A 27,649-nucleotide genomic window follows, 5' to 3' on the forward strand; every position below is an offset into this window, starting at 1 on the left:
AGGCGGGATTTACAAGGCTAAGTGAATGACGTTATCTTCAAGACTACAGAGTACCCATTCATTTCTATGGGAGATTCTGGGAAGTCAATACTTCAGAAGACAAGCACCACTCACTTAGCTTAATTTTAGGATCCTAAGTGTTTGTAAAATCTTGTCACTCATCAGGCATATAGGAGCCAGGATATTGCTTATCTCTTCTTTGGATTCCCTTGTGTCGGGCACAAACTGATGCAGCTTGCTACTACGCTGTTGTCTTCTTCATCAGAATTATAATATTAAAAACAGAAGTCTAGGCATAGTCTCTAAATTTACAAGTAGATTTAGAGAAGCCATATCTCAAGATCATTTGTTAAAATATACTACCTACAATAACAGCTATTATTAACTTGCCATACTAACATACTAATTGCTTAAGATATGAGAGCATAAAGAAAATATACTGCTTAGAAATTAGTAGTGAAAATGAATTTACTGACCTCTGAAACCCACTTGCACACTATTTAGGTATCCTGGTGTGTGAGCGTGGCTACTGTTTATTTTGTAATTCATAGCGCAAATGATCAGAAGAAATTCTAAAACATTCTGGCAGTATCCCTTGTGAATTTTAGGGAATAGTGATCTAAACAATTTTTAGGGCAGGGAAGGGGAGACAATAGTAAAGAATTTTTTAAAAAAACTTCTGCAACAAACTTTAGTAGAGACTGAGGACTAATAGTTGAATTAGCGATGTGACATTGGACAGGTTTAATAATTTTACATTTGTGTGGCTGCTTACAGCAGTTTGTCTGTCTTATCTGTTTAGTTTGTACCTCTGCATTTCAAGTGCAAACTAAATGGATATAAGCCAAGTTTAAATCAGTGTAAGAGTGTATGATCATGAAATTAAGCTGGTTTAATTAAATCAGTTTAGTGTCAAATCTTTAGGTTTTGTAGACCAGGCCTGAACTGTGTGTGGTTTTTCCATTTTGATTGAATTAATTGTAAAACTACTAAACTTCTGATGTATGGATATCTTTGAACCAAGCAAGATGCTTTCTTTCTAAAAAGTCAGTGTTGAAAAAAGACAATAGAAAATTTTCATAGATACTTGTCTGAACACCACATCTGTCAAATGGTACAGCCACATCATACTAGTGTTAGGGAATATTGTGAATTCCAAACCATGATTGTCTGATGATCTATCTTCAGCAAAGGAGAAGTTTGCTAGAAAAAAATATACAGACTTTGATTACTTTGCTCCCCCAAATTTGATGGGTTGGAAACAAAAATAGACATTCTGATGGTAAACTGCTGACAAGTAAAAACGCCCATTCTTCTCTATACCTCGTTATAAAGCAACAGGAAACTATTACAAGTTCTACCTGACACATTAAAAAATCTGAACAATTGGGTACAGTGTTAAAGTTTAGAAGTTACATTTATTGTATAGAACGAAGAAGGAAACTTAACTATACATCTTGAAAAAAATCTAACCACAAAAAATATACATCAATACCAAGGAATATGCAAGATTCTGAAAAAGAAAAATTGTACTTTCACAGTTCTGGATCTTTCTGATGTTAATTGGAATAAAGGGTACCTCCTGTGCTGGGCTTGTAAATTATTTTTAAAAAGTCAAGCTTCTTTTTGCAGTTCTTTATTATTAATATGCGTGTGCTTGTAGGAGAAGCTATCCAAGAAGCAGCTGTTGTGTTGCTTTAATCTCACATGGGCAGCATCTGCATGGGAAGAAAAACCCTAACAAATGCTGAAATTTGCATACCTCCAATGCACACTTTAGTATTAGAGTTGCTTACCATTGATGTACAACAGACTCATCCGGAAAGATAATAAAGAATACCTCTGTGGAAAGACTTTCGGATTTCTTTATGCATCACTCTCCCAATACATTAACTCTGCATATTTTTAATGCTTTGTACAGGCTGAACTTTCTCATCTGGCAACTTCTGTAATCCAGCATGATTTTAATTAGTTACATGAGCACTTTCCATGGGTATGGCCAATTTTTCTGTAGTCCCATAAAGTTTGCTTGAAGCCACCACTCCTGGCTCTCTGTGTTAAGTGCTGTTGTTAGCTCTAATTTACCCCTAAATGTCTTCCAAGAGCCTAGGAAGCAGGAACAATGTTGGTAATGTGCTAGATCGGGGTTGGCAACCAAACTAGCAAGAAGAGCCATTTTTTTCAAATGCAATAAAAAAATCCATAATTCAAGAGCTGCAATGCATGTGAATATGAGACGGTCCTTAATAAGTAATGTCAAACCATACTTTTTATAATCTCTATTTTAAAACCAGTGCACACAATGATTTGTAATGTGATACATGTTTATTTCAGGATGTTCACAAACTTTTTACGTATTTTCTTGAGGTTGCATTTTTTGTTCTTGGCCAATTTCTCAATGCAAATGACATATAAAGGAGGCCAGCTGAATTCCATGTAAATGCAAAGGATTGGGTCTATTCAGCTTGAAATTCTGTTTTCATGGTCAGTTTTCCTCTTTTTGAAGTCATTCCAACCCCACTTTATCCCAGTTGTATTTCATGTTTAATTTTGGTTTTCTTTCTTAAATACATGTTGCTCTTCCTAGCAGGAATGCTGCAAGATTTTTTTTCTCCTTTTCAAAATCACAACTTCATTAGCCACAAAACCAAAATATAGATATAGAATCATGATCCACAATGCACTGCACAAAATAACGGGGAAGCTATCCATCTTTTTTTATTTTGCAATTACAGCATTGGGAGGCACAAATAAGTCCTTAAAGAGCCACAGGTTTCAGGCCCCTGTGCTAGACAATATTGACCTCTCGTTGTCTGGCAAATTCTCTTATCCGGCACTTGTCAGGTCCTGGGGGTGCTGCACAAGAGAGGTTCGACCTATAGTAGAGTTGTATTCTTGCCCCTGAGTGTCTCAGAATATGTCTGTTGTACTGCTCTTATGGGTTCTTTGTAGTAACTATAAAGATAGCTTAAAAAAAATCAGTGCTGTATTATGTTAGTATGCAGCAACATGTAACTGGGAGATGTATAGGTGTTTTCATAGATTAAATGTTGGATTACCTCTTATGAGGCATAAGTAATAAATACATTTTGAGTTTCTTGGCTTCTTCACTTCAACTTATGTTATCTGAAAATACTGGTCTAAGAAAAGAATCTCATGAACTTGCGTGTTCAAAATCTTGCAGTTTTTTAGAATTTGTAGCTAGTCTATTCCAACTGACTGTACTTCTTGCTAATTATGTAATAACAAAACAGAGTATTGCTGATTTCCCGCCCCTTTCCCCTACTGCTGTAGTGTTCAGCAACATTTGGGCGGAAGTGTTTTTGTATTTTTTTTAAATTTAGTATGGTTAAGTCAGGAAAAAAAAGAAATGTCTGAAATCATGCTTCCTTGGAAAGTACACATGTACATAACATTTACATTTTCTGTTTTAGGATACAGATGAGTTTATCTTGCCAACAGGAGCTAACAAAACTCGGGGCAGATTTGAACTGGCTTTTTTTACCATTGGAGGGTGTTGTATGACAGGTATGTGGGACTATTTGACTTGTATCATAATATGAGATTGTTACTATATTAAATTCCACATACAGGAGATTCTCAATAAAGCAAAAGAGATGTTGTCCTACAGTTATTTTCCCTGCAGACTATATATTATTCCTGGGGGAACTCTACACCAAAAAGTTAAAAGTCTTGCACATAAGATTTTAAAATTCTTTCCATTTCTTGGAATAATACAATATAATTACACTGATTTCAATTATTTTGTTAATTTATTTAAACTGCAGTACAATGGATGGTGAATCCAAACTCCCTTTAATAGAAATATAGCTAGTGTTGACTCTTCTAGTTATTAATCAAATATATACAGCCATATGCTTAGTGTTATGTCATAGACAACTGAAGAACAAGCAAGGGGTGGAGACTCAAACTCACAACTTTATATTCACTACTGACCATCTCCAGAAACCAAACAGTTCATTGACCACATTTTGATAGGAATTTTTTTTCAGTCTAGTGATTAGAACTGGTCTAATTTTGAAGTATCGTATGCATTTGTAAGGCCTTTATGTCCTTGACAATAAGACTCTTTTACACCATGCTGGCAATGTAAAGAAGCCTTAAAATTTTTTATACTTGTTTTATATTCTTGGGGGAAATTTATGATGACCAAAGGGAAAAATTAACTAAGCAGGCAGCCTGCCATATTCTGCTCTGCTTGAGCAGACAGAGCCTGCCCCATGTGTCGCTGCTCAGAGACACCCCTACACCCCACTCCTGCATACTAAGTGTGGTACATGCATCTCTTCCCAGTGTATCCCCCACCTCAGCAATGATTTTTACGTCTCTAGTGGCTATTCTGCATCCCAAACAATCCTGCCTGTACTGCTAGGGAGGGTTTTGTGGCTTCTCTTTACTTCCCCATCCAAAGTCATTTTGTGGACCAAGGCAAAAAATCTGCAGGAGCCATGAATTCTGCACACACATGCAATGACACAGAATTCCCCTGGGCTACGTCTACACTAGCCCAAATCTTCGAAACAGCCATGCAAATGGCCTTTTCGAAGATGACTAATGAGGTGCTGAAATACGTATTTGTCACCTCATTAGCATGCCGGCAGCCGCGGCTCTTTGAAATTGCCGCTTTTCGCTACCGCGCAGCTCGTCCAGATGGTGCTCCTTTTCAAAAGGATTCCTCCAACTTTGAAATCCCCTTATTCCTATCTGCTCATAGGAATAAGGGGATTTCAAAGTTTCTGGGGTCCTTTCAGAAACAACCCCTGTCTGGACGAGCCGCACGGCAGCGAAAAGCGGCAATTTCAAAGAGCCGCAGCTGCCGGCATACTAATGAGGCGCCGAATATGTATATTTCAGCACCTCATTAGTAATGTTTGAAATGGCCATTTGCATGGCCGTTTCGAAGATTTGGGCTAGTGTAGACATGGCCCTGGAGTAGTATATGTATTCACATTATGCAGTAGCTATCTGATTCTTGTCTTTCAATTTACAAGATTGGGAGTGAGTGTGTGTTTATTTACTGTGTTCTTTATAAAGTAACTGCTGGTATTATAATTCACTAGGGGCTGCATTCGGTGCACTGAATGGCCTGCGTTTGGGGTTGAAGGAGACGCAAGGCATGACCTGGTCCAAACCTAGAAATGTACAGTAAGTATACAAATGTACCCACATACATGTTCTTTCTTGCCATCATTGTTAGAATGGCTCAAAGCCATGAGGTTCAGTGGTGATGTTTCACCCTTCTCAAAGTGGTATTAAGAGAAAATAAATGAACCACTAATCACCTGGCTGCTTACTGAAAATCTGCCATCTATTAAAACTATATACTTGTACAAGTTAAAGTACTCCTAAAGAGATTACAAGTTGTCTAGAGTCTTTTTTTCCCCCCCTTACTTGTACCTGAGCACTCATCAGTACTCCCAGCGTTTGCAGGCAAGGATAGACTTAGGCTATGTCAACACTACAGGGGCTATACTGGCATTGCCCTCCTGTAAACACAGCTTAGACCAACAGATGGGAGTTCTGCTGGTGTAGGAAAACCACTTCTCCAAATGGTGATAGCTATGTACAGTAACTCCTCAGTCCCAATCAACATTGTTATGTTGCTTAGCTGTTAGAGCATGTACTCAGAGTTGCACCATACCCACTTACAACATTGTTTGCCTGCCTGCTTTGTCCACTATTTGAAGGATTCTCTTCAAAAGCAGCCCATCCCCCCGGGGCTTGAAACCAGAGTGGGTCGTGAGCCCTCATCAAGTCCCCTGAGTTCCCTGCAGCTGGGCATCTTCTGCTTGCTGTGCATGGGAAAGGTGGAGGGGGCCCATATCAGTCTCTCCCCACCTGCCCCAAAATCAAGCCCTGTATTTTGTACCCCATCTTCATCGCTCTACAGATTCCTGTGTCTGAACTTCTGATGAGCTATACTTAAAAAGAATGTGTACTTGAAGTGGGGTCAGCCCCCCTTGTGCTTAAAGGGGCAATGTGCATCTGACTGCTGTTCTCAAACACACACATGCATACAATGTATGTGTTTCTGATTCATACGCACAACCCTTGGCACTGTGTGGCCATGTGTGTGTCATCCAGAGTTTAGAGTGGTGCACTACGGAGGGATAGTGCAAGTTTATCCTTATGTTTAATTTCTGCCATTGCCATTCTTCTCGTGTTTCCTCCATGCTGCCTTGTAGACAGTAAGGCTACATTAACCCTTAAGGGCTCAGCTGAGTCTTCATCATTTAGTAACAAGGCATTCTGTGGGAAATATTCCATCAGAATATGCCAGTATTCTCACTCCCAGCTCCATCAAACTTGATGGTCATCTTTACTATCCAAGTACAGTGTTAAATGGTTTGTGTAAAACTTAAACTATTCTTTGTTTGCTTAAACAATTTTTCTGGAACCTTCCCCCCTGCCCCCAACATATTTACATGAATTATTATGAGAAAATTGTTTTGCTTACAGTAGCATTTTTCAGGAACATAACTACAACATTAAATGAGGGGTAACAGAGAGGTAGCCATGTTAGCCTGTACTCCAGCAAGATAAAGCAGCAGAATATCTGCTGCTTTGTTTTATTAAATGAGGAGTTACTATAGGCAGAAGTATTACTCTGTCAAAATAGCTGTATTTGCACTGATGCTATGTCTAAAGTAGCTCCCTAATTTGAAGGGAGCCTGGAGGGTGGGAGATTATTAATAAAGTGCTGCAGTGCATATGCAGCACTTCATTAAGCTAATTCTCCACCGCAGCAGCTTTGAAGTGTTAAACTTCAAAGTGCTGGCTTGTGTGTAGCCATGGCTAACCTGCTGGTACTTCAAAGTGCCTGGACAACTTCAAAGTCCCTTTACTCCTCACATTTTTGCCCAGGCACTTCGAAGTACTGGTGGGTTAGTTGCAGCTACACACAAGTCGGCACTTCAAAATTGTCACAGGGGAGACTTAGCTTAATGAAGTGCTGCATATGCCATGCAGCACTTCATTAATAATCTCCTGACACCCTACTTGCCATATTCCTTTTGAACTAGGGAACTAGTGTAGACACAGCCTGGGAGTCTTACTGGCATGATTACATTCATCAGAGAGATGTCTTTTCTCACACTCCTGACAAAGATAACTGAAGTGAAAACTAAGTCTCATAATAGAATCAGTCACCATGTCAGCAAAGAAAGTAAACACCTGGGGCCATCTGGATTTTCTTTTCAAGGGGATGGGAGGTAGAGCAGTAAACAGACTTTCTTCAGGGATCAGAGGGGTAGCCGTGTTAGTCTGGATTTGTAACAGCAACGAAGGGTCCTGTGGCACCTTATAGACTAACAGAAAAGTTTTGAGCATGAGCTTTCGTGAGCACAGACTCACTTCATCAGATGCTGGTGATCTGGTGTCCAGCATCTGATGAAGCGAGTCTGTGCTCATGAAAGCTCATGCTCAGAACTTTTCTGTTAGTCTATAAGGTGCCACAGGACCCTTCATTGCTGTTTCTTCAAGGAGAATGCGCAAGGCACAATATTTGTTCTGGGGTGCTGTTACTCCTGAGATCCTTAGCAGTCTTCTTCCCTTACACTTTGGCATATGCTATATTCTTTCTAGGTCCCCAGTTTAAAGTGCAGAAATAGATGGAGCTGATTGTAGGGAAAAATGGGCTTCATATACTGCTGCTTCCCCCTTCAAAGAATGTTTTTTGTGAGGAGACTCCTGTGACTGGATTGGCATAAATATTGAAAAATGTTATTTTCCGATCACTGTAGTCCCTCTTCTTGGAGAAATTAGTCATCTGGGGAAGGAAATCAGCATCTGCTAGTGTGGTGGTGGTTTTTTTGGTTGACTGTTGATCATGTTTGAGCATGCTTTGCATACTTCTTCACCAGTGGGGGAAAAGAGGGGAAAAAGTAAACCAAATATCCTACAATATAAATCTAAGTTATTTCCATAATGTGTTAGGAAATCTAAATTTATCTAAAACTGATTATATTAACAGATCCTAATTCCAACATTTGGGTTGGGACATGACACAGTAAGGAAACTGAGGCAAGAATATTGACTGTTTTCTTAATTGATACTGTCATATGGAAAACTTTGACCAAGGTGAGCCAGCAGATGGCGATAGGCACACAGATTCCTGCTAAGTTTATTTTTATGTAAGGGCAATGAAATATATTGGTCACATCCTTGAAATTGTGTACTCAGTGCCACCCTTTCATATTTAACTGTATTGGTGACAGTCATCACATCATCACGTCCCTTTTGTAAGGTGAAACAATTTCATTTTGTTACATCCCCTTCAAACTACATATTTTATTAGATAATCACCAAGGCTAAGACTCTGTCACAGGTTTTTTTTGTTTTTAGTGCAAGTCATGCGCAGGTCACAGGCAATAAAAAAAGAGAGCCTGTTCCTGAGGTTTATTGAAAGACACAATGAGCTGGCCTGTGGTAGTTGCTCGAGCCATGCCACTGCTCTGGCAGCCTTTGGGAAGGCTGGCCTCTCTAGAAGATGTCATGGAGGTCCCGGAATCCGTGACCTTTGTGACAGAATTGTCTTTAATAATGATCACAAACAATGTGAGCAGGCTTTTGAAAGGTGGTCACTTGGCATTTGATGGTCACTTTGCACTTCCCAGAAACAGTGTTTTGAACTGGACAGCAGCACCAGAGAACTGTTTTAAATAGTCTCCTTCCTAATTAAAGGAGTGTATCACTTTAATTAGAGGCAGGCTTGTAGGAAGTCGTTTGTGTATCTCTCTCTCAAAAGAAACAAGTTATTAAGAATACATGATATATTGGGTGTTCATATTATAGTTACTGTAATTTTAAATATGCAGAATTAAAGGTGCATTTCATCGTGCTTAGTTCCATGCAGTCCTCATCTTGATTGGAGCCCATAGGGACCTGATTAGTAAATGAGATGTTTAATGAAACTTAATGGTTTTGTTTTAATCTTCAGAATTTTAAATATGGTGACAAGGCAAGGAGCTTTATGGGCCAACACTCTGGGATCCTTAGGTAAGTCAAATTGCTGTCTCAAACTAAAGGGTGTAGAAAGGGTTTGAAGCCAATTAAAACTCCTTTTGGTTTCGTGGCAGCCTAAGTGAGTTCATATAGCCTGTGGCCTAAACTTTCAGTCACAGCTGGTTATTTTGGGTCTCCATTTGAAATCATTAGAAGGCCCGGTTTTTGAGAGTGATGCTTTGCAGTGCCTGAAATCTAGGCTCTTTCAGGTGTCCGAAGTTGGGCACCAGATTCTTCAGTATTCTGATCCAGAGAGACATTTGTAGTAACTAGACTTTACTTTGTCAGCCTTTTATTTGTAGCATAGCAATTGCTTAGTCATTAATTAGTAATACTTTTTCTGGCTCTGAAAAACATAGCAAACATTAACTAAGAGAAAAATTTGAAAGTCCACAATGGATTTTGCAGCCCATACAGCTAAATGTGTAAAAATAACCCACTAAAAGGTTGTTATAGTATATTGGAAATAAGGGAATTGAATAAAAGTCAGTGGGTCTGCTGGATCAACAAGGATTAATGGGAGTAATTAAGGACAGTAAACAACCTAAAATGATACCTTTTTATTTGTCATCCCAACGTAGAAGATAGCAAACGAAATTTGGTGTTACTATATCCAAGTAGTAATGCACACTGGAGGGACATATATAAATGAATAAATTTAGAACTCCGTACATTGTAAAACTATCTCATCCCAAGAAAGGGATTTGGGTGTTTATTATAGGAAGCTCAGTGAAGACTTCTGCTTTGGGGTAGCTACAGTTAAAAGAGCTTTCAGGATGCACAAAGAGTGAAATGGTGAATAACTAAAAGATTGTTATACCATTTATATAAATCAATGGTGTACCCTTCTCTGGAATACTGTGTACAGTATTAGCCATCCAGTTTCTTAAGGTTTGTCTGCACTACAGCTTGAAGTAATCTTCCCAGCCTGGGTAGATAGCCTGAGCCCTGCTAACTTGAGTCTGTAACCCACACAATTCCCTAAACATGAAAGCCTGATCTATATTGTCTGCATTCATGTTTTTAGCTTGCTGTCAGAGGGCTGTTTTACCCAGAGTAGGAGGCTAAATCCCAGCTGCAATGTTCAGTAACTTTAAAAAGCCACTACAAAACTAAAAAGGCTCCAGAGGAGAACAACAAGAATAATCAAGGGACTGAAGAGAGATGGACGAGGTTGGGGTTGTCCAGCTGTGGTTCTAGAGAAGGTAGATTGGGAACTTCTGTTCTCCCCATTTCACACAAGAACAAGGGGTATGCAGTGAAATTGCAGGGTGAGAAATTAAAAAAATGAATAGGTGATTTTTATTGTACTCAAACTGGTGGATAAATTGCCACAGGAAGCTGATGCTAAAAATTTAAAATTCTAAAAGGGATTGGATAATTTTACAGATATAATATACAGTGTTATAATTAAGTTACACCAATTTTTGGAGGAGAAATTGTACCTTTATGTTTCAGGATTTAAGCCAATCTGTAACTCTTAGAAATCTGGATGACGCAATGTGGGGAGTAGATTATCCCACATGATAGTTATGCTGTACTCTGAAGTATCTGGTAGTGCCTGCTGTCAAACAGGATATTGAACAAGAGGAACAATGGGACTGACCCATGATATCAGATCTCTTTGAGACTTATCTATTACCTTATTATCCCACTGGAAAACAATATAGGTAAAACACATGTATGAAAATGGTGCTGCATGTTGCAGTTCAAGGTTCTGGTGTGATGAGTGATATATTAACAAATTCTTCACAGCTGTGTTTGTTTTCTTGAGTTATCTTCCTCTTTCAGTGTTTGCCTTAGTTACATTGGCATGCATTCCAGTGGCCTACTATTGTGCAAAATTCATATAGTGCATGACCTTTCTAGTCAGCAGATTATGCTCCTCGGGAGTGCCAGGCATGATATGGAAGCTGGTTCTGGCTGTGGAAGCTCCATGCTTTTTCCTCAGTGTTGACAGCTTTTGTGCATGTCTCAGAAACAAGGAGGAGCCCTCTTCTTTCCCCAGTTGCTGTTTGTGTTTTTAAGAGTCTCTGCAAAACAGAGATAGTGCTGAAGTGTTACAGATGTCCGTTTAAGGAGTGATCTGTTTCAAAGGGTTCTATTGAACAAGATTTTTTTTCCCCCTCTAACAGTTCACACTTAGGATCAGATCAATATCCTTGCTCATATTAAGTAGCATTTTAAGTGGACTGTTTTTTGAAGGAATAAAGTACTATTATGTGTGTACAGTAAGGTCTCAGAGTATGTGAGGATTCCATTCCATGCACCCTAGCATATACACGGATTTCGCGTAAGTGGGGTCCAGGTTTTTCCCAGGCAGAACATGTGTTCTGCAGCCAGGGAAGCAGCAGAATGGTAAGTCCTGGGCTGTGGGTGGCAGTTGGGGAGGATTAAGCCTTGGGTGAGTTAGGGCTGCAGGGGGGTGAGGGGTGGAGTTGAGTCAGAACTGTGCGTAGATGGTGAGCCAGGCTGCAGGGGGGTGGGAAGTTGAGCCGGAACCAGAGCTGTGCGTGGGTGGTGAGCTGGCAGGAGTTTGCATCAGAGCCGTGGGGGCGGGTGGCTGGCTGGGCGAGTGTCTTGTGACCCGGGGAGTTGAACCAGAGCCGCAGGGGGGTTGCACCAGAGCCACGTGGGGCAGGGGGATGAGCGGGCGGCTTGTGAGCCAAGGGGGTTGCACCAGAGCTGCACGGGGTGGCAGCGGCTTAAATCAGAGTTGCTTGTGGGCGGTTTAAACTGGGCTGGGGGCTGAGGGTGAGCTGGAGCCATGTGAGAGTGGTGGTAAGCCAGAGCCAGGCGTGGGCATTCGGGGTGAGCTGGAGCTGCGTGCGGGTGGTGAGTGGAGCTGGGCGGGGAAGCTGCTCTGCGGCTGTGCAGAGCTGAGGGAGGTTGAACCAGGGCAGGGGGAGCGAGTTAGGCAGAACTGGAAATCACAGTATACGATTTACAATAGGAATCGGGTTGGACACGTAAGAGCGGGGTCATGTACTCTGAGCTTACGTACTCTGAGACCTTACTGTATAGATATTACAGTCTAGCTTTTTAGAGCAGTAAGGATAACTGTGTCTAAGTTGTTTTGAGTGACATGAAGTTCTTGAATAGTCTTCTCCCTTTGTGAAGATTTTAGATACTGTTACATTTTACCAAGTAATAATGCGTTTGCTGGGTGGAGCTCATGCATCCATACTAAAAGTCCACAGATTCCCATTTACTATGGAGACAGTTAACAGGAAAGCATCAATCTGAGGAACTATCATGTAGCTCTTTTTGTATATGGGCAAGAAGATACATGCAATCAGAAACAAAGATCTTATAGTGCAGTTGCAAATTCTGAGAAACATAATACCTTACTTTAGCATGAAGACAGACATAGCTGTCCTCCTTAAAAAATAGAAATGATATAATGGTAAAGACTGAAAATAGTGTTAAACTGAAGTTGACAAGGACTGTGCCAGAAATGAAAAATAAGAATGGTGAGCTCGGGAGATATAGATTTGTAAGCTGTTCTGAGACTAGACTCCAAAGTCTGGTTAATCTTTTCTTCTAGTATGCATATGTCATTTAAATGCACTTGGGCGCAAGCGTTTTGATATTTTACTATTATCTTTCATTCCTTTTCCAGCATTGCTTTACAGTGCGTTTGGAGTCGTCATAGAGAAAACACGAGGTGCAGAAGATGATCTGAACACAGTAGCTGCTGGGACCATGACAGGAATGCTATACAAATGTACAGGTAGCCTGGCAAAAACAACTATCCTGTCAAACATGTAAAGTATGAATGTAAACTTAGGTTTTTAAAGTGCGTTTCTGTTCAGAAAAGTGACTATATAAAAAGGGCATAATTTTACTCCGCAAAGTTGTTTCCACAGCTCCAATTTTCCATGCACACAGGACTTTAGTGTCAACCAACACAGGAAAGGATGTGAGCTGTTTTATTCCTTCCTATATATCAGAGTCTAGTTGTTAAGCCTCTAAAGACAATGTGGTTACACAGATGGCACTTAAGGGATAGCTTGGCATGCAGAATCTATTAGTGCTAATGTGTGAAAATGAAAGATGCCATATGGAGTTTGTGGGGCTAGAAAATTGCATATGTAAATGGAGAAAACTTGACCTGGAAGTCATTTAAACAAACACAGATCTCTAGAGTGTTTTTTTAAAGTCAGTTTTCAGAAGTCTTACAATTAAGAATTAGGGCATGATGTAGGATTTATAAAGTGTGGGTATGTCTGTGTGGAAGAATGTAATGTGTGCTTTATAGTACATGTGCAAAAATCACTTAAATGTATTATTACAGCATAACCCTAAACTATCTGGTGCTTGTTAAGGCAAAATGAGGCAAAAGACTGGATGTATCCTCAGCCATCTTTAGAAATAAAAATTGTTTAAGGAAATGAAGTGTCTGGGGGATATGACCTCTAAAACTCTACAAGATAGTTGCACTGTCCATCACAGACCTTGTTTACAAAAAAATGTAAGCATCCTTGATAATCGGTTGTTTCATGCTCCAGCATAAGTACCAATGGAGCCCTCCTTCCCCCATATGCCCTTTGAGCTTGACAGTGAACAATGTTTACTTACTCTCTGGGAACAGTTTTCCAACCATTTTCCACGCAGTTTATAGTAGCTCCATCTAGGCTGTATTTCCCTAATTTGTTGGAGATCATGTAAAAATGTGTCAGAAGACTTACTGAAATCAAGATATACCACATTCTACTACATTCTTCTTGTCCTGCAGGTTTATTACATCTCTCTTGACATTATCATTATAGCAAAAACCTTCAGTAGATATCGTTTGAAATGATTATCGTTCTTACAAAGAAAAATGAAATTCTACCAAAAAACCCCATAGTTTTAAGTAGCCTTTTCCTTAATGTAACAGAATTCAGTGTTGTAATTCACAGTTATAAAACCACATTAGTAAACGTTTCGTATATTGTAGAAGGTAAATTTTGAGAATATGATTACATCGCCCTTTGTAAAGAGCTTAGTGTTTCATAGAATGCTAGGACTGGAAGGGACCTTGAGAAATCGAGTCCAGCCTCTTGCCCTCGTGGCAGGACCAAGTACTGTCTAGACCATCCCTGACAGACATTTATCTAACCTGTTCTTAAATATCTCCAGAAATGGAAATTCCATAACCTCCCTAAGCAATTTATTCCAGTGTTTGGCCACCCTGACAGTTAGGAACTTTCTCCTAAGGTCCAACCTAAACCTCCCTTGCTGCAGTTTAAGCCCATTGCTTCTTTTTCTATCCTCAGAGGCCAAGAAGAACAAGTTTTCTCCCTCCTCCTTATGACACCCTTTAAGATACCTGAAAACCACTATCATGTCCCCCCTTAATCTTCTTTTTTCCAAATTAAACAAGCCCAATTCTTTCAGCCTTTCCTCATAGGTCATGTTCTCTAGACCTTTGATCATTCTTGTTGCTCTTTTCTGGACCCTTTCCAATTTCTCCACTTCTTTCTTGAAATGCAGTGCCCAGAACTGGACACAATACTCCAACTGAGGCCTAACCAGCGCAGAGTAGAGCAGAAGAATGACTCTTGTGTCTTGTTCACGACACACCTGTTAATGCATCCCAGAATCATGTTTGCTTTTTTTGCAACAGTTGACTCATATTTAGCTTGTGGTCCACTATAACCCCTAGATCCTTTTCTGCCATACTCCTTCCTAGACAGTTGCTTTCCATTCTGTATGTGTGAAACTGATTGATTGTTCCTTCTTAAGCGGAGCACTTTGCATTTGTCTTTATTAAACTTCATCCTGTTTACGTCAGACCATTTCTCCAGTTTGTCCAGATAACTTTGAATTTTGACCCTATCCTCCAAAGCAGTTGCAACCCGTCCTAGCTTGGTATCATCTGCAAACTGAATAAGCGTTCTTTGTATGCCAGTATCTAAATCACTGATGAAGATGTTGAACAGAACTGGTCCCAATACAGACCCCTGCAGAACCCACTTGTTATACCTTTCCAGCATGATTGAGAACCATTAATAACTACTCAGTACGGTTATCCAGACAGTTTTGCATGCACCTTATAGTAGCCCCATCGAAGTTGTATTTGCCTAGTTTATTGATAAGGATATCATGTGAAACCATATCAAATGCCTTACTAAAGTCTAGGTATACCACATCCACCGCTTCTCCCTTTTCCGCAAGGCTCACTATCCTATCAAAGAAAGCTATCAGACTGGTTTGACATGATTTGTTCTTTGCAAATCCATGCTGGCTGTTCTCTATCAGCTTACCACCTTCTAAGTGTTTGCAGATGATTTCCTTAATTACTGGTTCCATCAACTTTCCTGGCACAGAAGTTAAACTAACTGGTCTGTAGTTTCCTGTGGTGTTCTTATTCCCCTTTTTATAGATGGGCACTATATTTTCCTTTTTCCAGTCTTCTGGAATCTCTCCTGTCTCCCATGATTTTCCAAAGATGATAGCTGAGAGCTCAGATACCTCCTCCATTAGCTCCTTGAGTATTCTAGGATGCATTTCATCAGGCCCTGGTGACTTTCTTGTCACTTGTTTCCTAAGCCATCAGGACTCTTATATCAAACATAATTGTGAATTGCACATTAACTGAGCGTTGGAAGATGAGTTTTTTTTAAAAAATATAGGGGTGGCCATACTGGGTCAGACCAAAGGTCCATCTAGCCCAGTAATCTGTCTTCTGACAGTGGACATGTGCCCCAGAGGGCATGAACAGAACAGGTAATCAAGCAATCTATTCCCCAGCTTCTGACGGAGGCTAGGGTCACTGTACTGCAGGAAGCACTAGTAAGCAAGCAGTCTGCCATTGGTTTTCATTGTAGTGGGTGAAACAAATGGTCCACCTAGCCCAGTATCCTATCACTGACCATGACCAATGCCAGATTCTTCAAAGGGAATAAACAACAGAGAAATTATCAAGTGACCCCTGTTGTCCAGCCCCTTATTTGGCAGTCAGATATTTAGGAAAAGCTGGGGTAGAGCTTCATGCTCTGGGTATCTTGGCTAGTAGCTATTGATGGACCTATCTTCCATGAATGTACCTAATTTTTTTTAGCCGATTCACACTTTTTCCTTCACAACAAGTTTCACAGATTAACTTAATTATGTGAAGTACTTCCTTTGATTTGTTTCAGATTCACTGCATGTTAATGTCCTCGGTAATCCTTGATTTGTGCCTTGTAGGAAGGGGTGAATAACACTTACTTTCTCCACACTGTTCATTCTATAAACCTTTATCCATAGCCCTTCTGTCATCTTATGGAGCATGTATTGCTTTCATCCAGTCTTAGGCTGACTGGATGATTTGTACAGTGACCTAGCTTTTTCCTGTGCATTTTTCAGTCCAATGATTTTCCTCAAAAAGCAAATTTTACAGACACCAATAGAAGAAGACAAACAGGAGGAAAAAGGGTTGCATTTACTCTAGCTCAGGGGTTCTCAAACTTTTGTACTGATGACCCTTTTCACACAACAAGCCTATTGGTGTGAGCCCAGCCCCTTATAAACTAAACACTTTTTAAAATATATTTTACACTATTATAAATGTTTTGGGGCAGCAGCCATCTTGCAACTCCTTGAGGGTCACAACCTCCGGTTTGGCAACCCTCCATCTTCTCGTGTCCAAATCTACAGAGCCAATGGCAGCATAGATACTCATTTGTCTTTGTTCACAGCACTGCATGTACCAATAGTTATCACTTCAGGCAATTTTTCTATACTTTATGTATGAAATGCCATTCGCAAAGCCCCTTAAGAAAAATGGGATAGTAAATTCCACTGGAGCTAGTAAAGTACTGCTAACTGCTACACTATAGATGGGTGGATTGAAACTTTTTCCAATATTTATTGTAAATTTTAATTCCTTAAGTGGGAACATCACTGATGATATTCACACTTGTTGAAGAGAATGAATTCCATCTTCATTTTCTGGTCTTCCCTGTGCTCCCAAGAATTTTATGTTCTTATTTCTTTTTAGGTTTTGAATGTTACCCTTAGCACACTAAGTGCCCCACTACTCCCCTTTCTCCCTTGTTGCACCATGTAGTACTCCCCTTTCTCCCTTGTTGCTCCATGTGTATCATGCAGAAACAAGCAGTTATTTCACTGAGTCAAATCAGTCATGTCCTGTATCTAACCTTGATTTAAACTTGGCTTTTATATGAAGAGCCCAGGGACTGTGTATCATTGTGAAGTGATAGTATGTATAGGACAGTGTTTTACGTTGGAGTGGGGACACAAAGACCTTTTACTGGCAGCTTGAAAAACAGAATGTTGCCAAATTTCAAAGTAAACTCCATCCTACAATCCAAAAGGGTGGTATGTTTGTATTGGAGGTAGAGTTGTGGTGCACAAGTCTTGTATTTCACCCTTTTTTGTTTAACAATCAGTTCACAGTTAATAGGATTAAAATATATGCAGTAAGTAACATGTTTGGCATCAGTTTTGCCTGCAATGCATGGATGTGGCACCATGACTCAATGTCATTGCTAGCCTTGCAAGATTAAACACTTCTGCGTCTGCACTATGAAGCTAGCGTATTGTTAACTTTTAAACCCACATTGAGTGAGCTTTTGAGTAGGGAAAAAAGTGGTCAGAAGTACCTTGTGGTGAGGCCTTGCTTGTATGCAGTGTGTTAGGCTGCTACTTAAAAAAATGATGTCCCAAACTAACATTTTGCCTTTGTGCAAGTTATAAATACACCATTAAACATATACAAAAGATGTCACAGGATTGGAGTTGGGAACTGTGTTGCAACAAAATGTTTAGCAGAATTCAGCTAATCCACAAGGTCTAGATTGGCAAATGTTTAGAAATTACTCTAAGCAACAAAATGAGCTGAAGAACTTTGGAACTGATCACTCCAGGAGAAATTATCTAAGCTTTTCTGTTTGAGTTGGTGTAAAGCTTAAGTGCTGTCATTAGAGACTTAACTGGAAGTAGTTAAGTCTAGTATTAACTGGTATGCTACCCTTGTAGCTTCTCTGGGTAAGTTTTTGAGGTCACCCATTATGCTGAATGTGCTGAATGTGCTGAGCAGATGTTCAGTGATAAACAAAAGGAAACAGAAGCATTGTGGAAACACTACAGGCCATCAGGGAGCATATGCTGTTTGGCTGTAGAGTGACTTTTCCCCACTTGTTGCCTACCAAAAGCGGTCATGTAAACTGATTTATAATCTTAGAAAAAGGCCCATCAGCACTCCTCCCTCCTCCCCACCCCCAGTAGCAACACTTAGTTTATGCAGAAGTGGTTCAAATGAGTTCAAGATACCATTTTTAAAGACATTCCTAAGTCTCCTCAAGGAAGAGAGCAGCAGCAGGCAAATTAACAGAAAAGTATGTAAATGCAATAAGGTGTGTGTTCCCTGTTTTACAAATTTACCTAATGGGTGTTTCACCATTAGTAAAGAGGCAGAAATAAGGTTTTGATCTGTTTTGGTCAGAACTACCGTAGTGAATAGATGAATAGATATTCAGACTCAAGCTTATATAGAGCCTATCTCTTTGTGGGGTCACTCATTCAGCAGCCTTTCTTTGGATTCAGAAACAAGAATCACTGAAAAGATCAGTAAAGCTTAAAACAAGTTTGACAGACTTGATCTTGACTGTTCAGGTATAAAGGCAAAGTTCTCTTTGCAGTGTATTGAGTCAGCAAGAAACTTAACCTTTAATATAAAAGATAAGCCCAATTTGTACATGACTTTCCTTTTTCTTCTTCCTGGCATAATGTGTTTATCTTTCTTTTGTAAGACAGCAAGGAACCTGACATTTGGGAGAGGGGTTGTTTCCATGTATGGGTACAGCATGTTGTACAATGGGAAACCTGATTAGAGTACTTGGATTGTACAGCTCTATTCCAGTAAAAATATTTGTTGCAATCAGGAGGTCCAACTGAACAACAGTGTCATTGCCTTTTTATCATGTATCGACCAGTAATCATTTTAGAAATTCAGGACACAACCCTGAAAGCCAACAAATTTAATGGGACTAATCACTGCATTACTACAAGTATGAAGTCTGACCAGGTCAGATCTATAGACGAATTTGAAGTCGTGCTAATGTGCAGAAGTACCCAATAACTGATCTAGCTTTAAAAGAATATAAAGACAACCACAATATTGTGAGCTCTGCAAACTGGGGCCCTGTTTGTCCTATCAGGGTTTTCTCTTTCCTTGATGCAAGTATTACAACTTTTTTTAAGTTATCAGCTAGAAAGTAGAGGGTCTCTTGTTTAATCCCTTGTTTCTTCAGGGACAGACCCTGAAGGTGTTTTTCAGGCTCTGCATATAAAGGCTCTGCTATGTGTAGGTTCCAGAGACAACCAAGATAGAATTCATTGTAGATGATTTTGCTTCCTATCTGTAAATTTAAATCCATTCAGATACTTTTGAAATATAATGAACAGCCAGGGTGGTCTGTCAGCTTGTAGTGTCGCCATCTTAGAGGCCACCTTGAACTTGAGTTCTGAATGAATTAAATTGTTGTGAACGTATTTGCTTTTAATCATGCTCTGATCTAACAAGACAGCAACAAGGGAAGGAAAGGGTATTTTTATATGCTGTCTTACTACCTGCTCCCCTCTGTGCCCCCATTGTGATCCCTGGGATGGGAGGGGGGCATTATTTGGGATAGGCAGCAGCAGCAGCTGCAGGAGGTTGCCCCCCCAGCCCTGCACTCACCATGCAGCACACCACTATGGCCTCGCAGCCCGCTGAGCCTCACTTCTCCACAGGGCTCAGCGGGCTGGGAGGCAGCAGCAGAATGCTGCTTGGTGGGTGCTGGAGCTGGGGGAAGGCCTAAGGGAGGTGTTCCACTGCTGCTGCCCCAGCTTTGCTGCCGGACCTCATTCTATGGATGGGTCGGCTCTGCCTGTTCTTAGTTGTCAAGTAGCAGCAGTAACAGAATAAAGTAGACTAGTTTCCTCAGTTTCACTGCTGCTTGGAGGGTTCTGAATATCCCCAGCAGAAGTACCGGGGCTGTCTATAGACAGGAAGATGATACTGCATTGGTTAATAGACAGGAGGTGATGCAACAACCATTAAGGTGCTGGGAAGTTATTGGTTCTTTTTAAAGGAAAATTCACTTTCTTTAGACAATGTCAGTTTGCCTTCCACCCCTACCAAATGAGATGTTTCCCAATTTCACATACTGCAGCTGTGTGTAAGGGGTTTTCCTGTTGGTGTGGGTAATCCACCTCTCCAAGAAACAGTAGCTAGGGCAACAGAAGAATTCTTCTGTCAGCCCAGCTGCAGCTACAGCGAGGAGGGAGGTCAACCTATCTGCGTTGCATAGGGCCCTGGGGTGTAACTAAGTCAGGCTAAGTCTATGTCCACACTAGCATTTTCACTGGTAAAACTTGTGAGTCAGCGTGTGGGGGTAGGGAGGAAAACACTCCTGACCAACATGCATTTCATTGACAAAATTACCAGTGTGGAAGATGCTATTCCAAATCCACAGGCTGTGCAGGACACCTTACAGCAATACAGCTGTGCTGTGTAACATCTGTGTAGTGTGGACATAGCCTACATCTATGTGTCCAACACACAAGCCACATGTGGCTAGTTGGCTTGAACATTTAAAAAGCTCAAATTGTTGCATTCAAAAATATTTTTAAATCAAAACAAATTTTTAGACATTAAATAAAAAAAATAAAACAGACAATCTTTCTGAATTCTAAAGCCTCTTCCTGTTAATTTGACCCATCTGCTGGATGGAGACTTCCACCAGTTTGTGGGAAAGCTTAAATATGCTGCTTAGGCCAGAAATATCATGTGATATGTCCCATGATTGGACTTCTGCAAAATGTGATGAGTTCTGTTGATTAAAACCAATGTTGAAGCATTCTGCTGGCTTTAAAAGACAAGAGTTGGTGTGTTCAGAGAGTCTCACTAAATTACTTACATTTTCAGCATAATGTGGCTAGTTTGCTATAGTGGCTACTGCTCCAGAACTGGTTGGACACCATGGGCCTAAGTTTTAAGTACAGATCCGGCCTTTACATCTGACTATGGTGGTTTGAAATCAGAACTGTTTCAGTAGAATGTTTCATGTCCTCACCAGAACTTTTCCCTCAGTACTTTCTATACTTTCCAGGGTTTTCCCTACCCTGGAAACTTTCAAGAACTCTCTTGAGACAGCAGTGAACTTTTAGAAAATTTTCCTGGCATAGATCTGCATTTAACCACACCATTGGGGTTTTTTTCAAAGCAACTTATGGGCCTGGTTCAGAAATGCTAATTAACCACAGCTTCATTCTGTGAGATTTAAAAGCACTTATCACCTCCAAAAATCAGGGCCTTAAAACAGTTTCAAGTGATTTCTTCTACAGGGTAAAAAGAAAAAGGTTTCTCATTCTAAATTCCTAGGAGGCAGATGCTGCAAGCCATTTAAATGTTTATATACACTTAGCTGCCTTGTTCTATTTGACATTTGGTAAGTCTAGATTTCTAGCATAGTATTTCTCACGTCTGCCTATTAAGGTAATAGGCAGCAGTGCTGGAATTTTCTTCTCTTCAGCTCCTTTCCCATGGTCTTCCTTTTTTTGAGACTTTTTCAGAAAATGAGGAGGAATTAATGTTGCCCAAAACCCATATATCTGAGTCAGTGAGAAACTATAAGCTAAAAATATCTGTCCAGCTCTTTCAGCTTGAACAGGTAATTCCCTCTGCTCTCTGTCCGCTCCAGTTTTGTGAAGAGGCAGTGAACTGAAATGGTATGAGCGTTGTGCTCTTTCAGTGCTGTGAGTATGCTACACAATGAGATTTTAAGACTCGAGCTGGAACAGAATGAATATGCACAGTAATGGTATGGTAAGCAAGCCAGGGTTCTTTGATAAGCTGTATCATTAGCTAGCTCATTAACTAAAGGCAAAGGAAATGTGTCCTTAGAAACCTAGCTTATTTCCTCACGTAACTTTTACTTGGCTAACCCTTAAAGATCTGGTTTAATATTGGATTCTTATTGAATTAAGCCCCTTTTTGACTTTTAGCCTCGCCTTGCACATGTCAAAGTGAGATAATGGCTTGATGATGTATGTCTTGTGGGGTGTGCCAAAGCAACTTGCTATCACAACTAGCAGAATGTGACTGCAGAGGAGGAGTGGGAATTCAGCCTGTCACTTAGTTTGCGCCCCATGGGTGGAAGAGGAGCAATTCCTAAGCAAGGTCATCAGTCAGAACACTTAGCATATCCTGCCCTGTAACTTAGTTTTGTGTGTTGGAATTGCAGTGAGCTGGCTAAAGCAGAGCTGGAAGGATTTAAACTCTCACTTAACTACAAGTCTCTCCATGGGAGTAGTGAGAAAACACGCCTTAGCCACGCTTCCTGGGTGTGAAGTTGTTGAACTCAATAGGAACTGGGACTTAACACATGCTTAACGCCCCCAGCCTTTCATGTGTACTTTCCAGTTACCAGGAAGGCTCTTTGTACAAACCCTGTACATCTGTTTCCATTACATGAAACAAGTTGTTTTCCTGAAATGTACTCTTGAAGTCTTTCAGCGAAGTTCTCATTATTCTAAGCTGCCCACAAATACCCCAGACCACTCTGCACTCAGTGAAGCATTGAAGGATGGTAAACACAAGAGGCTTCATTTCTCAACTGCCTGACCTGCTCACATGACGACTTTGGCTCTGCCTCAGATGTTCTGTACTGTATATTTCCATGAGAGCTGCAAAGCCCAAACTTGCACAAAAAAATGCTAGTCAAGTGACTCGTTACAACAACCCATTAAGATTTCTGTCTTTAAATGAATAACTTCTTAGCATCTGAAATCAGCTTAGACCCTCTTGCAACCTCTCTCTCTTCTGTGGGAAAATAGGACTTTAAGAAAGAGAGGGGCTGCACTGTGGTTTAGCTCCTGTAGTTGTTTTTGTTCTGCCTACACCTAACTGGTTAAAGGGTTCCCTTACTTATTCTCCATGGCAAATCCTTTCCCACAGCAATGTTATGGTTTCATTTATTTTTTTTTTCTGTGTGAGCATGAGCTTTTATTGTCCTTTCCCACAGGTGATTATTGCACAAGTGTCCTTTTAGTTCTTTACCTCTTTTTGTTATGTGTACCCAAGACACAGCCACAAAAATGGGAGCCACTCTTAAATCCTGGTTTAGATAAGTATAACTTTCAGTGTTGCTGAGGATTCCTCACCTCCCATTACAGGATGCTTAGGACTTCTGAGGAACAACCCACTTATTAAGAAGCTTAAACTAGAACAGAGTTCTTGACCCTCTCACAAACACAAGTTGTAGCTATGTAAGCACAGCTACTCTGGCTGCAGTTAGAGAAGGTAGGACTAGAAGTAAGCTTTGGTCATCAATTATCCTTCGCGTTTTTCCTGGTTTTATTATGCATCTAATAGATGTAAGACATAGCAGCTGCAGAGGGATTCTGCTTAATAATGTCTCATCTAGATAAAACTAACAATTTGTCCCACTAAATGGAATCTACAAAACCTTGAGCCGTTTGGGATGGGGGACAACTAATTCCCTAGGAGTTGAGTAATATGTATGGATTACCATGACACTCATTCTTTTTTAAGACTGAAGAACTTGTGAAATGCCCTTGTAATTCTGCTAATTCCCATCGAGCAGGCACTTCTAAATCTCAGACTTTGTCTCACTGAAGGTTCTAACAATTAACATTTTCCTGCCAGTTCAGGGTTGTGGTCCCCGATACCATTGCATGCGTAGAGTGTTCCCAGAATGCTTGAAGAGGCTAGATATTGGAAATGGCAGAAGTTTCCATTTTACTATTAGAATTCAGCTTTTGCACATTTGACAGTGTTAAATAAGGCATGGAACTGAAATCTAATAGTTAAATGACAGAAAGCTTCAACTGATTTATATGATGACTATTGAGCAGCTAACTTCTCATTTTACCATTAATAGTAGATTTAAAAAAATAAACTTGACCTAAGAGAGCCACTTTAAATGGTCTTATTATTTCTGTGAGGCTGTGTCTACACTTGCATTCCTCTTTTGAAAGAGGCATGCAAATAAGGGAAATCAAAGATGCAAATGAGGTGCAGATTTGCATACCTGACACTTCATTTGCATATTCTTGTTTCAAAAGAGCTTCTTTCAAAGAAGAAAAGCAGTGTAGACGCAGCTCTTCCGTAAGTTAACCCCATCTTCGAAAGAATCCTTCCCATAAAAAAAGGGAAAAAGGGTTCTTTTGAAGAGGGGGGTTTACTTTTGAAAATGCTGTGTCTACACTGCTTTTATTTTGAAAATATGCAAATGAGGTGCCATATAGATAAATCTGCACCTCATTTGCATGTGTTTCTAAAGAGGCATGCAAGTGTAGATGCAGCCTGAGAGAGTGTGGTGGATGAATGATGTTTTTTCACTGCATTTCCTTCAATTTCAACTGCCTGATAATAGCTGTTACTTGATCCCCTCAAATGCTTAATGACTGATCCTATTACCCCAGTTGATTCCAAATTACCAAAATTAGCTAAGTTTAATAATAAAGAAAAAAGACAGTTTTGATTAACTTTCAATTTCTATTTAAAGGACTAGAGCCAGATATAAAGAAGCTCTGTTGCAGAAGCTCATATGTGCATCTACTGCTGTTGGTTTGTCCCCTCACCACTTCTTGTTTACCTTGTTGTATTTGAGGCCGTCTTAAATTGAATGAAGCCTAGTCAATTGTTTTTAACTGCTTTCAGTAGGTGGTATTTCAATGCTGTTTATTTTTCTCTCTCAGGTGGAGTGCGTGGAATAGCCCGAGGAGGCATTGCAGGTTTGATGCTTACTGGCCTCTATGCTCTCTATAACAACTGGGAGCATATGAAGGGCTCAGTACAACGACAGTCTCTCTGAGCCAGGTCATGTGGACTCAATATAGGACATTTATGTAGTTCACCAATCAAATTGATTTCAAAATTGGTCTATTGATGTCCCTCTGTATTTTATCTACAAATAGTGTGCAACTGAATGGAAGCTATTGTACTCTGGTGAAGTTCATTGAGACCATTGGCCAGGACTGGCACATCACTTCTAGCCAGCAGACTGGAGGCAGCAGTACATGGTGGGTCTGCAAGTGAACAATGTGGCCATTAACTTCTCCTCAAAGGCACAGATTGTCTCCACATCATGTCAATGTCTGCTAGACCTGGACATGAGCTCCAAGATGTGGCTCTGGTTGACAGTGCTATGCCACAAGGTTCATTCATTAATCCGGTTAGTTGTGTACTGTGGTTTTGCTGCTTTCTAGCGAATAAAACTTTCATCCCAAGAGCTAACCACTGCAGTTCTAATATAAATAAAAATGGTTTTGTAAGCCAGTGTTAATTCAGGTGGAGTCTGTCAGTAGCAGTCAACACAAGCCTTGCCTTGTGCTAATGATAAAAAAAAAAAAAAAAAAAAAAAAAAAAACCTGGTAAAAACTAAGGTATATCAGGCAGTAAATAGATGTATTCATGCGATGCTTTTGCAAAGATGACCTCTGTTACTTGATAAGGCAAAGAAACATGCAGAGACCAATGGTTTGTATTTGAAGCAGTAACATGATTAGGTTGCAGGAGGGCAACTGTAGGACTCAGTAGAAAAGCCATGGGTGAGCTGGCTCCTGCTGCTAGGTAAATGGTATGGTGACATTTTTAAAGGGGGGGTGATGACTGAAAGTTGCATGTTTCTATTATCGCAGAGGGACTAATTTCTTCATGCAGACTGTAGCTGGGATGGACTAGGAAATGTTTTGTTGCAGAATAGTTACTTGCTGTTAAAACAGATGAGTATTGCACAACTGAGATGATATTGAGGAAGCTGGTTTGGTCAGTAAATTGAAACCAAGAAACACAACAGCACTGTTCACAAAGCAGTTTCTGTTAAGTCATTTATTTCAAACTGCTGAAGACTTCTGTGAGTGGCATCAAGCTGCATAATATTGATGGTTTGAAGAAATCTTGAACCTTCTTTACAGTACAAAGGATGGTTTCTTCAAACTGTCTTCATTATGTCCAGGCTGAGAAGCATGGGCCTGATTCTTCTTTTTGTTACATTAAAGTAAATCAGGAGTAACTCTCAAAATCAATGGGTGAAAGCACAGATGGGGAAAAAGGGACTTGGTTGGGAAGAACTAAAGTAGGGTAGTGGATTTCTTAAGTAGTACATCAATACTTGGAGGCTAAAAATGTTGTTGGAATAGCAAGAGCCTACTCTTCAGATACCTGCTATTGAATGTCTGTCTGAGTCATGCTGCACAAGTGCCTACTATCTTGGGTATTTATAAATCCCAGTATAGAATAAGATTCTATTCCAATACAATTCCTTCTCTTCAAAATAAATCCTCCTCTTTCCTTTAACCCCATCCTCTAGCTGCTTGGGTACAGGAGCCTTTACCACAGTAATGCTCTTGCTTAGTAGCAGGAAGTTCTTGGAGAGCTGATTCTCGGTGAACTACTCCCAGCCAGTTTGGGAGGAGAGCCACTGCAGATTGACCTTTGAGTGACTGCTATAGCCTCACTGCAGCTACTTACTCCCTGGTTCTTGTCCATCTTGAATCTAGTATATTTACTCAGGATGTAAAAAAGAGAAGGATGGCTTAATACTGTTTTGTGCAGTAGCTCTCTCCTTCCCCCCTCCCTTTTTTTTAAATCAAGCCTGTGAGCCCGTTTATACTGTTTCAAAATAGGACAAAGGAATCTCAAGCTTGATTTTTTTTTTTAAATTTCTTTCCATAACCCCCATAAAAGCTGTAGCTGCTTGAGACATAGCAGGAATATAAAATTTTCAGGAAGACTAAAACAGGCACAGTGCTCACCAATATCAACTAAATCAGCATATGTTGCAAAGCTTCAATAAAGTGCTAAGTTTCATTGCTGAAATCAAAAGTTGAGTGAAAATCGTTCTCCTTAATTTCAGTTGGCTGTGTTCAGATGTTCTGTGTAATCTGTCCTGTTAATGGGAATCCTCTGCCCCCCAAAAATTAAGATTTGTTTTCTAAAAAGAAAAATTACAATTGTCTCCTTTGCAAGTCACCTGTAATGTATTAGATGCAAGATTAGTAACTAGCGTAAAATTTGTTCAAATTCATTAAAACCTTAAGACATTAAAGGCTAGATTGACTGTATTTACCAGTATAAAACCTATTCTGCAGAAGTATCAAATGACCTTGAAGTGGTATTCCTATTTAAACAAAGCAGGCTTGTGGCAGAAGGTAAAGAGAACTTTCAAGGTAAAATTTTAGCTGCTCCACACTTCATCAAGAGGAGGATGCTAATCTTTAATCATCCCTTAGCTTTTGTAACCAAGAAGGAATGATCGTTAAACATACCCGGGAGGTGCAGAATTAGTGCAAAGTACCAGCCCTGGAAAAGGAGGGTAGTGGAGAGCAAGCAGTTCCACGCAGGATATGGAAACCAAATTATTCAAGATGAATATTTCAAGTCAATGCTTTAAATAGATAAAATGCATTGATTACAGGAAGGTGGGAGACAGCCACTCAGTTGAAAGGCAAGAAGGGGAAAAACCAATACTCACAGTGAGTTGAAGGAAAATGGCCTAGAATCAGATGGCAAGCACATGTTTTGTTTTGGGGTGATTTTTGCATAGGGGTTAAAGAGAAGATAAGATGAGCTGTATCTGCTTGTCAAAGCTGTTTTGTCCCTTTGAAAGAAACTAATCATACT

The 27,649-nt window shown here is 40.1% G+C and overlaps 1 protein-coding gene across 1 annotated transcript in view; it reads left to right on the plus strand.

Annotated features, from left to right (window-relative positions):
- Window positions 1-27,353, plus strand: part of TIMM23B (translocase of inner mitochondrial membrane 23 homolog B) — a 31,404-nt gene extending 4,051 nt beyond the window's left edge. Inside the window, exons 3-7 of the mRNA XM_075000109.1 lie at window positions 3,435-3,528; window positions 5,082-5,166; window positions 8,960-9,018; window positions 12,647-12,757; window positions 24,724-27,353. Coding sequence (XP_074856210.1) covers window positions 3,435-3,528; window positions 5,082-5,166; window positions 8,960-9,018; window positions 12,647-12,757; window positions 24,724-24,839 — 465 coding nt within the window. The 3' untranslated portion in view covers window positions 24,840-27,353. The remainder of the gene's footprint in view (window positions 1-3,434; window positions 3,529-5,081; window positions 5,167-8,959; window positions 9,019-12,646; window positions 12,758-24,723) is intronic.
- The last annotated feature ends 296 nt before the right edge of the window (window positions 27,354-27,649 follow it).

Source organism: Carettochelys insculpta, chromosome 7, assembly GCF_033958435.1.
Source record: "Carettochelys insculpta isolate YL-2023 chromosome 7, ASM3395843v1, whole genome shotgun sequence".
Taxonomy (NCBI): Eukaryota; Metazoa; Chordata; order Testudines; family Carettochelyidae; genus Carettochelys; species Carettochelys insculpta.